This window comes from Anthonomus grandis, chromosome 3, assembly GCF_022605725.1.
Source record: "Anthonomus grandis grandis chromosome 3, icAntGran1.3, whole genome shotgun sequence".
NCBI classification, from domain to species: domain Eukaryota; kingdom Metazoa; phylum Arthropoda; class Insecta; order Coleoptera; family Curculionidae; genus Anthonomus; species Anthonomus grandis.
Window position 1 is genome coordinate 5,417,210 of NC_065548.1, and position 12,037 is coordinate 5,429,246.

The following is a 12,037-nucleotide window of genomic DNA, read 5'->3' on the forward strand; positions in this document are numbered from 1 at the left end:
AACTCGGCTATTTGAAATAAACTAATGAGCCAATGAGTTTAGACTAATAATTAGTTTTTTAAGGCACTGTTTTCTGAAAGTAAGGTTATGATGTTCTCGAGCAAGCAGATTTTCAAATAAGGTTTAACTAATGAAGAAAAAAAAATTAATCAATTTATTATTGCATCCTTTGAGGATATATTATATTATAATATAATTGGAAAGTTGTTAAGTAATAAGACTATTAATTACAGACAATAATAATATGTTTTTTGCCCTTCCTTGTTTATCTTATGTGCATATCTATTTATATTCTTTCCTTATCTCACTTTCTCTTATTAAAATATATGTAATTAGCCCTTACAATTGAAAGTATAAACGTCTAAAAAGAAAATTCGCCATAGAGCAGAGTGGCGCAGTGGAAGCGTGCTGGGCCCATAACCCAGAGGTCCGTGGATCGAAACCACGCTCTGCTAATACTTTTTTTTCAATTTTTTTTTGCTTTTTTCTATGAAAATAAGTAAAATTAACATAAATAACATTAACAAGAAAAAAATCTTTTTAGAGTTCATTATAACCCCAAGGGCGCTAATTTATCACGGAGATACCTAAAACAACCCTTTTAGCGGTGAAAACAACACGAATACGACACATTTTCCGTAATAAAATGAAAATTAATATGCGCTTACGGCGAGTTATACGCTCGCTGAGAACAAGAGCGATCTCTGGGGTGATATAAGTTTCCTTAATACAACTTTCTGATGCTTTATGACCGTCATATAACCAGGAAAGGAATGCCCTTCTTAATTATTAAAGTTTGTTTCGGGTTTGGCTGATGCTTGTTTATACAAATGGAAATACCCTGTTAGCCCTGTTTCCAGATCATTTTGAAATATGAATAATTGGGTGGATATTAGGGGTATTATATACGGTTAAGAAGTCCTACTTATTAGTTAAGAAAAGGGCGCCAAAGCATTTCAAAAAATTCGCGAATATTTCCGGAGACATTCGAAAAAAGCCGATGTTTTTTACTTTTTTTTCGTTCAATGTTCACATCAACAATGATTTTTTATTTTAAATTCGGACCTGGATTTTCTATTTTTGCCTTTGTTCATAAATATAATGATGGTTCATACTTTGTTTTATAGACTTGGGGTAAAATTAAAATAAATATTAATATTAAATTAATATATACTGTGTGAACAATTCTCATTAATGGTTTGTAATAGCAATGAATTTCCATGGCCTCCGCTTAGCTCGGATCTTAATCCTTTGGATTTTTTCTTTTATGGTATTTAGTTTATACAGAAGAAAATAGTACAGGAGAGCAACTATTGCAAAAAATTCATGATTCCACCAATGTTATCAGGAATAAACAATTATTAATAATAATATAATAATAATAATAAACTACTTTTATTTGCAAAAATTCATTACATAATATTTGTATTATAATATGTTTCTTAACCTATCTGAATATAGATTAGGGTTTCTTAAAAAACCTACCTATACCTGCTCGAGCAACGGCTACTGCATTGACGAGCCCTTCGATGACATAGGTCCAGTTCAATAAATTACACAGTTGTGATTTACGATTACATAAGGGTTTATTGTACCTTTTGGTTAGTAATAATTAACAGGTATAGACTAATGAACGATTTACAATGTTGAAGTTAGTTATTTAACAGGGTTTACAATATTAGTTGACGTTACCAGCCTTCCAGAATCACAAGACCAATAGCAGGAACTTAGCAGGAACCAGGAACGGCATTAGCACTAACGTCACCTTGGTTTGTGCAGCTATTGACAACCACTGTTGCACTCACTTTCAGTTCAATTTTCCACCTTTACGCACACTTATTCACTATAGACCTTTTTACATAACTTAAACTACTTTATCGTAACAATTAGGTATACATATATGAACTTTAGACAAATACTTAAACGGAAGAGAGTGAGAGAGAGAGGAATTGCTTGCGCCAACTTGCTCTTGACTAACTTATTTTCTCGGTACTTTAAGCTTTGTGAATTCCTTCACCGGTGAAAGAAACCTTGTGTTTCGGGGGCGCGAGAGTAGGTACTTCTTTTTGCGGTGACTGAGTGAATACTGATTTTTTCTCATGGGACTCGGGGTGAAATGTTGGGTAAAAATGTGGGATGCACGTGTGTCATGGGGCCAACACTTAAGTGAACTTGAGGAGAAAAATGGATTTTTAAGTGCACTTAAGCTAAACTGGTAACAAAGGCATTTCTTAAAAAGTAGGTAAAAACACATGTTGGGATTTGGGAGAAAGTTCAGGCAAAAATTATTTACTTGAGAAAAAAGGTATTATTCGTTTGACAACCATAAACTTCGATTCCATAAAATCATAAAATAAAATAAATTGTTAAAATTAACTTTTAACATACTCCCCCCTTTTGAAGGCTTTGCCTTCAACAAACATTATACATTATAACTTATAGACAAAACTTATCAAGAAATACTATGGTTAAACTAAGTTACTATCAGATTTGGGCAACGGGCATAATTTGGTTATATTTCTAGTAAATATTCCATTTTTAGTCCTAATTTTTACCAAGCGTATTTTACCATCTTTATTAGGTAAAGTGTCTACTACTCTGGCCAACGGCCAATCAAGAGGTTTGGTGTTCTCATCTTTAAGAAGAACAAGGTCATTTGTTTCAATATTGGGGACTGGGGACATCCATTTAGGCCTATTCTGAAGATTGTTGAGATACTCTTTGGTCCATCTAGTCCAAAAGAATTGTTGAATCTGACTTAACCTTTGCCAACGATCTAAGCGGTTTTCAGGAATTGACGAGACATTGGGCTCAGGGTACGAAACGAGAGGACTTCCAACTAAAAAATGTCCAGGGGTAAGACAAGTTAAGTCCAGTGGATCAGCTGATAGGGGAAGAAGTGGCCTGGAGTTTAAAATAGCCTCAATTTGTGCTAAAATAGTGGAAAAATCTTCAAAGGTTAAATTCTGGTTTCCAATTAATCTTCGTAAGTGATGTTTAGTACTTTTTATAGCTGCCTCCCAAAGACCACCCCAGTGAGGAGAGAAAGGAGGTATAAATTGCCACTGTATTTCATGGCATGAGAAAAATGCAGTCAATTGCTCTTGTGTCTGTTGTGACTTAAGCGTGTCATAAACTTCTTTAATTTGATTGCTGGCACCAGAGAAATTTGTACCATTGTCACTAAAAATTGTTGCCGGGCATCCACGTCTTGAAATAAAACGTTTAAAGCATGCTAAAAATGCTTGTGAAGAGAGACTTGATACTAGCTCCAAATGAACAGCTTTAGTGACCATGCATACAAATAAAGCGATATACGCCTTTTCAATTTTGGCGCGTCGAAGAGATGACGATTTAATAATAAATGGTCCTCCAAAATCGACACCTGTTGTTAAAAACGGTCTAGAAGGGACAACTCTGGATTTAGGGAGATCTGCCATAATTTGTTCTCCTGTTTTAAGCTTAAATTTATAGCATTGTAAACAGTTTATAGAGATCCTTTTTATTTCTCTTAATCCATTTAGCGGCCAGTATTTAAGACAAATATTTGACAATATCGTTTGAGGACCAGCATGTCCTAACCTAATGTGTTCTTTTTTCAGCAAGAGTCCAACAACATGGTTTTTTGAGGGCAATAAAATTGGAAATTTTTGATCAAATGATATGGGTGCTTGGGATAATCTGCCTCCAACCCTTATGAGATTGGAGGTATCGATAAAGGGGTTTAACCTAAGGACTTGCTTGTTTGAAATTTTTCTTTCTTCTGACTTTAGTTCACTGATTTCCTTTGAAAACGTTTGGTGTTGAACTTGCTTTACTATAAAAATTTCTGCAGCCTTTAATTCAGTTACAGCTAAAGCACCATAAAATTTTTTACCATTACCTTTACAATTATTTACAAATCTATGTATAAATGCAATAGTTCGTTGCAATCGCGAGAAGTTAGAAAACCGATTAAAAAGTGTTATCCAGAAATCTTCGGAGTTAACAAGCAAGACCGTTTTTGCTTTTCTTGCTTCTTCTTCAGTGGAGCAAGGTCCCTTTTCATACATTTTTAAATTTAAATTCGGGTCCAGTAAGAACTTTGGGCCGTTCCACCAAAGCGTAGAGGTGAGAATCTGGTCTGCGGTAAATCCGCGAGAAAGATGATCAGCTGGATTATCCGCAGTTGGAATATGACGCCATTTGCAGTCTTGGGATAAAACCTGAATTTGAGAAATGCGGTTTGCTACAAACACATTGAAACGAGAAGGGTGGGCATTTAACCAAGCAAGTACAATCTCAGAGTCAGTCCAAAGATTAATGTTGTCAACTGAAAATCTTTCTTTTAATATGGAACACACACGAGTGACTAAATTGGAAAGTAAAAGTGCTCCACAGAGTTCCATGCGGGGAATTGTAATTTCTCTTATCGGGGCTACTCTACTTTTGGCAGTAATAAGTTGACAAGAGACATTTTTGTTAGGATAAAGGGCTCTTATATACACACACGCACCATATGCCTTCCTGCTGGCATCTGAAAATCCATGGATTTGAAGTGAACTGGGATTATTATTAGCTAGGAAAAAACGTGGAATTTTTAAACACATTAGTTGGGGAAGCTCTTTAATAAAGGTGGTCCATTGGGTTAAAATGGGTTCTTTCAGGGGTTCATCCCAATTAATTTTTTCTTTCCAAATGTTTTGCATAATTAATTTAGCATTTACAACAATGGGAGCTATGAATCCTAAGGGGTCGTACATTTGCGCAATTTTAGATAAAACTATACGTTTAGTAATTATGCTTTCGGACCTAGTATCAGGTAAAGAGATAAAAAACTCATCTGAGTCGGGATTCCAGCCTACACCAAGGACTTTATTTGAAATTCCCTCGGTTTCTATGGTGAAACTTTCTTGGGACCCATTATCACAAGTTTTGGACAAAAATAAATTGCTATTTGAACACCATTTATGTAAGTGAAAATTTCCAATCTTGCAAAGTTCCAACAGCTGCCTATGTAATTCTACCAAATTTTCATATGTATCTTGCCCACAGAGAACATCGTCCACGTAACATTGAGATAAAATAGCTTGAGACGCAAGAGGATAATCGTCTTTATGAATAATGGCAAGTTCATTCAGGGTGCGTGTAGCCAAATAGGGGGCACAGTTCGTGCCATAAGTGACGGTGAGTAATTCAATGCATTGCATTGGCTGAGAGGGATGGTCGCGCCATAAAATATTTTGCAGGTAAGTTTGATTTGGGTTAACGCGCACCTGTCTATACATTTTTTCGATATCAGAAGTGAGAGCGAATTTAAAACTTCGAAACCTAAGTAAAATATCAAACAGTTCAGGTTGAACTGTATATCCTTTATGCATTACGTCATTGAGTGATAGCCCAGAAGACGTTTTCATAGATCCGTCAAACACTACACGAAGTTTAGTGCTTGTACTGTCCTCACGAATTACACAGTGGTGAGGCAGAAAGTATCGATTTTTGTGATTTTCAGTTTTAAGGGAAAGGGGAATAATTCGTGCATGATTGAGTGAGATATATTCACCGATAAATTTTTTGTATTCAAGAAAAAGGTCAGGAGATTTTTGAAAACGCTTTTCTAAGTGGTGAAACCTTTTCTTGGCTAATGAATATGACTCTCCTAGCGGATGTGACTCTTGGGGCCTTTTAAGGGGTAAGTCGACTTGAAAATGACCATCTTTAAATACCGTGGTATTTTGAAAATTCTGTTCAACCATAGAATCTTCAGGGGATAGGGGTTTTTCGTGAGTGGGCGAGACATCTTCTAGTAACCAAAATTTCTCAATTAATGAGTCCAGTGAGCAATCTGAATTTAATGATTGCACTAAAAAGCAATTCTTAGAATTTGCCAAAGGGGTTTTGTGAACGAGAGCTTGGGAGGGGATTAATCCTGAAAGAATGTGGCCAAAGTAGGTACCTACCAACGTTAAAGAGTCCTTGTTAACCTTGGTGTATTCGCCTGAAAGAATGTGGTAGTATACATCTGCTCCCAACAATAAATCTATTGTAGAAGGCGTATCAAAGTAGGGGTCTGCAAGCGGTGTATTATTGGGAAGGTTCAACATAAATTTGTTGACTTTAAAGTGAGGGGATTTTTCTGTGATTTTGTCTAATACACAGCAGTTAACATTCAGGAAGTAATCGTGATTGTGACAGGAATGAATTCTCAGGGAAATTGCGTGATTAGAGTGCTTAATTTTGCCGCCAATACCAGAGATTTGTATTGGCTGCGTCTTAGGAGAGAGATCAAGTCTTTGAACCAGCGATTGGGTTACTATTGATATAGTACTCCCGGGATCTAATATTGCCTTTGCAATAATAAAATGACCATTCTTGTCGGGTATTTGAATCAATGAAGTACCTAATGAAACTTCATTATCTTCAGTGGCGAAAACTGACAAAATCACAGGTTTATTAGCGTGAGGGCGATTCGAGTTAATTTCATTGCTTGTGCTTGGGATTTGTGGTTCTTGAGTCTGAGAGGAGCTTTGGCTTGAACCTTGATTCCGAGAATGGGAGCTATTTATGAGAAGCGAATTTCTGTTAAAATTTTGAGATCGTTCATTTTGGGTTTGAGGATTTGGCCTCCAATGTGAATTTCTGCTTTGCAAGGGCTGTGCTGCATCATCCATTGGATGCAAAAGAGAATGGTGTTTCATATGACAAATCTGGCACCTCTGAGATGTACAGGTTTTTACTTGATGCCTTGAACCGAGACAATTAAAACATAGATTATTATGATTAACAAAATCCTGTTTCTGTTTTAAACTAAGATCTTTAAATTTAAAACAAGTATAAATTTTGTGATCAGGGTGCTCACAAAAGGGACACTTTTGTCCTGCAACAAAATGTGAGCGAGAGTTTTGAGGAGAGTTTTGAGGTATGACTTGGTTGCCTTGGCGTTGCCTACCATGAGCATAGTGTGAATTTTTTTTAACAAAGGGAGTGTTGTGTTGAGAAGAACGTCCATGGGAATAATTTCTAGTTGAAGGGCTTTCAGAGAGATCTTCTAACACCGAACAACGCTTTTCTAAAAAGCTTAGAAATTCTTCAAGCTTAGGGACCACATGTGAGGAAGAGCGCATTTGAGAACCTCTCTCGGATATATATGCCTTTCTTGTGCCAAAGTCTAATTTTTGAGAAAAAATATAAATTAAAATTAAATCCCAGTGGTATACTGGAATGTTTTGATTTTTCAGTGAATCAAAGTTCTGTTTTATGCAAACTATAAATTCCCTAAGTGTGTGTGAGGATACCTTATTTAGGATAGGAATGTCAACTAAATTTTTAATATGGGCAAAAATAATTGATAATTGATTATCATATCTTTGTCTAAGGGTATTTAGGGCAATTTGGAGGTTGTCAGTGGTCAATTGTAAATTATCGACCAAATTTAGGGGTTCATCTCTTAAATAAGATTTTAAATAAATTAATCTTTGAATATCAGAGAGAGATTGATTATCTAGAATAAGGGTAGAAAAAAGTTGAAAAAAGGCATTCCATTTAGTGATGTCTCCGTTAAATGGAGGTATGCTAATTTGGGGCAAACTAACATTTGGGGAATGAGAGTGTTGGGGAACTATATGTCTTACTTGAGTTGGCGCTTGCGGGGAAAGTTCTAAAATTTTACGTTGCATTTTAGCAACACACGTTAAGTATTTGTCTTCTACATCATCCTTGTCTACTTTACTTATATCTAAAACTACAATTTGTTTTTCTACCTCTTCAAAATCTTTAAAAGCGTGGGTTAACATACTTTCACGTACCTGAATTTCTAAAAAGTCATGTATACTATCATTATTTTCTAAAAACCAATTAACAATTCGTGTTACTTTAGCCTTTAAATATCCGCGATTTTTAACCAACGCTTCTACTGATATTTCTATTCCTTCAGCCATTTAATTTTTTTGTTTTAGGCTTACAGAATAAACACAAAAAATGACGAGACAACCAGATGCTTATTTTTTGGGAATAGATTTTCTTTAAATTTAAACAATAATTGTTAAGAGAAAATAAACTAATTACCAAGAAACAATTTAAAAGAAAAAGTAAAAAGTGAGTTGCTACTTATTTCCAAATAACAATTATAACAAGTAAAAATAACAAAATAACAAGGGACAAATAACTAAAAGGTTTGTTAGTAAGTAATTAACTAAAATACTGTTTACTCGAAGGACCACCGACACATATGTCGGAACCAATTATATACTTTTTACACAAGAAGTATGTTTTGTTTTTGCTTAGATGAATCGTAAAATCACAACTTGGGAAGATCCGGCTCGAAGGACCATGAATATAGATTAGGGTTTCTTAAAAAACCTACCTATACCTGCTCGAGCAACGGCTACTGCATTGACGAGCCCTTCGATGACATAGGTCCAGTTCAATAAATTACACAGTTGTGATTTACGATTACATAAGGGTTTATTGTACCTTTTGGTTAGTAATAATTAACAGGTATAGACTAATGAACGATTTACAATGTTGAAGTTAGTTATTTAACAGGGTTTACAATATTAGTTGACGTTACCAGCCTTCCAGAATCACAAGACCAATAGCAGGAACTTAGCAGGAACCAGGAACGGCATTAGCACTAACGTCACCTTGGTTTGTGCAGCTATTGACAACCACTGTTGCACTCACTTTCAGTTCAATTTTCCACCTTTACGCACACTTATTCACTATAGACCTTTTTACATAACTTAAACTACTTTATCGTAACAATTAGGTATACATATATGAACTTTAGACAAATACTTAAACGGAAGAGAGTGAGAGAGAGAGGAATTGCTTGCGCCAACTTGCTCTTGACTAACTTATTTTCTCGGTACTTTAAGCTTTGTGAATTCCTTCACCGGTGAAAGAAACCTTGTGTTTCGGGGGCGCGAGAGTAGGTACTTCTTTTTGCGGTGACTGAGTGAATACTGATTTTTTCTCATGGGACTCGGGGTGAAATGTTGGGTAAAAATGTGGGATGCACGTGTGTCATGGGGCCAACACTTAAGTGAACTTGAGGAGAAAAATGGATTTTTAAGTGCACTTAAGCTAAACTGGTAACAAAGGCATTTCTTAAAAAGTAGGTAAAAACACATGTTGGGATTTGGGAGAAAGTTCAGGCAAAAATTATTTACTTGAGAAAAAAGGTATTATTCGTTTGACAACCATAAACTTCGATTCCATAAAATCATAAAATAAAATAAATTGTTAAAATTAACTTTTAACACTATCAGTTGGCGAAGTCTAGCCTAGGGCTATTCAAACTCAACCCTCTAACAGATTTCATTAAATGCTAAATAAATAAATTAAAAATTAGGGAACTTTATTTCAAGTATTTGTTGAAAGGATTAAGGAAATGCCTAGAAGTGATGTTTTCCACTATTTGATTCGTTATTAATGTTATTTCAATGTAGTATTAATAAATTTTTTAATTGTGCAACAAAAAGTTTAAAAACAAATATTTCGAAAACGGTTTGTTTAACCGAAATAAATTTGGTACATGTTTTTTGTTAAAAATCATCATTCTATTAGCTACTTTAATAAGAAAAAAAATAAGATAAAAAAATAAGATGGCCTTAGTAAATATATTTATACACACCTCCATTACGAGATTCGAAAGTACGAAAAAAGACGCCTTTATCACATATGAATTTGAACGTATGAAATGCATCTCATGACTATTTAACCGATGTTCAGTAATGATAAGAAAGTCAAGGTTTTCCTTTTTCAGTATAATCTCAAATCAATTTTTTTAAATTTCTACTGTGAACGTTTAAATGAAGAAATTTTATATGTGACTCAAACAGTAATAGAAGAATTAAATTAAATAGAGCCTAATAATGAACTTTTTGAATCAATAGCATCGTTTAAGCTTTTTAGATCACATCCAGCAGCCATTAAACTTCCCTTTATGGGAACATGTGCATGAAGCAAAATTTTTACAAATTGAATAAGAGTGTGACTGATAAGTGTTTCAAAAACACTCCGCTACACGCCTTGGCTCCGCATCACGGCCATGCGAAAATATCATTTTAAGGGTTTAGAAATCCGGGTATAATTTGAAAACCGTTAGACTTTTTGACTCAATTTTTTTTTTATTTTATGGATAAAGGATCAACACATGTCTGTAATTATATGAAAGTCTGAGTATATGCCTAGAAATATATGAATTTGTTAATCAAACATTGTTGATATTCAAACGCCATTTAAGAGTAATTATACATTTTAAATTAAGTTTAAACATAATTATAGACATCGACCAAACCTTTGTCTAAAGGCTAGTCAAATTTAAAAAAAAAAAAGTTAAACCATTGCTGAAATATTCGCGGATTTCGAGAGCCTTACAAGTGCATTTTTACTAGCAGCGACGTGGCGGCCTCTGCTGATTATATGAGTACTTGATACTTGATGAGATGGGTGGTTTTCAGGTTCGTATTCTAAATATTTTATTTAAATTTAAATATAAGAGTCATATTGGAATCAGATCTATATGTTAGTAAAGGCATATTTGAATCAACTAGGTACCCACTATTTTTTAAGGAAAAAGTTGTGCTCGTGTTTTGATTAATCATTATGACTTTATGAAAATGGCAGTAAATTAATTTAATAAATGTATTAAATTAATTAATTACGCTGAGAATAAAAATTCAGATTACTAAAGCCTATTAAATTAAATCAACACTATTATTAAAATAGCCTAAAAAATACAGGATTGTTATTATTCCAGTTTTCTATCAATCTCTCTTAAATTCCAAATTTCTTGGATGGTAAAAATTATACGAATTTAAGGGTTTTATTCTCTATTTGGCGATTCTTAAAAAGGAAGTGATTTGAAAAAAAGGAACTTATTGTAGTGATTAGGAATATTTAGGAATGGAATAATATACGGGGTGACAATTTAAAAACTTGAAATGACCATTTATATTGGGAACGAAAAACTGGAATAAAAAAACGCTCAAAACGGTTCCTATAACACGAAGGGGGAACAAAAAGAAGCATATTATCCCACCCTTATCTGCACCCCTTGGACAGGGTGAGATAAACCCGTAAAATCTTAAATAGAAAGGGGGGTCGAATAATAGATCATCTTGAAGCTTTTGAAAAATGCTTTCCAATGATACCATAGAAAGCCACATTTCAGGAAATTGATGTCACTCGACTCCCCTTTCTATTTTAGATTTTAGGGGTGTATGTCACCCTGTCCAAGGGGTGCAGATAAGGGTGGGATAATATGCTTCTTTTTGTTCCCCCTTCGTATTATAGGAACCGTTTTGAGCGTTTTTTTATTCCAGTTTTTCGTTCCTAATATATGGCCATTTTAAGTTTTTAAATTGTCACCTTGAATATGTGATACTTTATTATATTTTATTGAGAAAGAGAACTTGCTTTTTAGTTAAAATCACTATTTAATAGTTTGTGTCGATCTACTGTGTATCGCAATTAGGTGGTTCGCCCTTGTTTAATTTTTAGTTTTTTGTTTCTTTTTTTTGTGACAATGGTTCGAAAATTGCTTTAAATGATACCACTAACAATACTTTTCTGTTTATTTTGGTAGAAAATAACATTTGAAGAACAACATTCTTGCGTGTTTTTGATATCTATATTCTTACAAAATTAATACCCACATCATGCTTTTTTTTAATATTTGACTTTTAATCTAGGTAAAAAAATAAAAACTATAAGCTGGCATACAATGTTCTCTTTGACTGTTCACAATTTTTTTTTCATACCTACCTACCTACTTGCTTGACTCCATTGTTATACCTTCTTCTTATTTTAATATCCAATTCAAATAGATACTTTGAATAAGAGTTTATATGGTAAATTTTTTCGATTTGGTATAATTGTAAAATGTGATGATAATGAAAATAAAGACCAATAACACATAAATCAAACAAAACAAGACATTTATTACAAAATATACAAAGTTGGCTACATATAAAAAAAAGCTTATACAATCGTATATTCTTTTAGGGAAATATTTCTAACATGCATATTTTTATTTTTGTGAGGATCTACAAGC

At 33.9% G+C, this 12,037-nt stretch overlaps 1 protein-coding gene and 1 non-coding gene across 2 annotated transcripts; one reads left to right on the top strand and one right to left on the bottom strand.

The window, feature by feature from the left end:
- The first annotated feature begins 383 nt into the window (after positions 1 to 383).
- Positions 384 to 455, top strand: Trnam-cau (transfer RNA methionine (anticodon CAU)). Its single transcript has one exon. It is a non-coding gene; the product is annotated as a tRNA-Met (tRNA).
- Positions 456 to 2,468: 2,013 nt separating this feature from the next.
- On the bottom strand, positions 2,469 to 7,916 carry LOC126734211 (uncharacterized). The gene is made up of 2 exons (XM_050437747.1): positions 3,569 to 7,916; positions 2,469 to 3,451 (listed from the first exon to the last, which is right to left on the bottom strand). Exons 1-2 carry the CDS (start codon positions 7,914 to 7,916, stop codon positions 2,469 to 2,471), a joined length of 5,331 nt encoding a protein of 1,776 aa, XP_050293704.1.
- Positions 7,917 to 12,037: the final 4,121 nt, after the last annotated feature.

Bases quoted from the DNA above. Each gene is read 5' to 3' on its own strand.
- LOC126734211 (XM_050437747.1), bottom strand. From the start codon at position 7,916: ATGGCTGAAGGAATAGAAATATCAGTAGAAGCGTTGGTTAAAAATCGC. The intron at 3,452-3,568 runs GTCCTCAAACGA...AGCTTAAAACAG, and splicing joins CATTAGGTTAGGACATGCTG to GAGAACAAATTATGGCAGAT.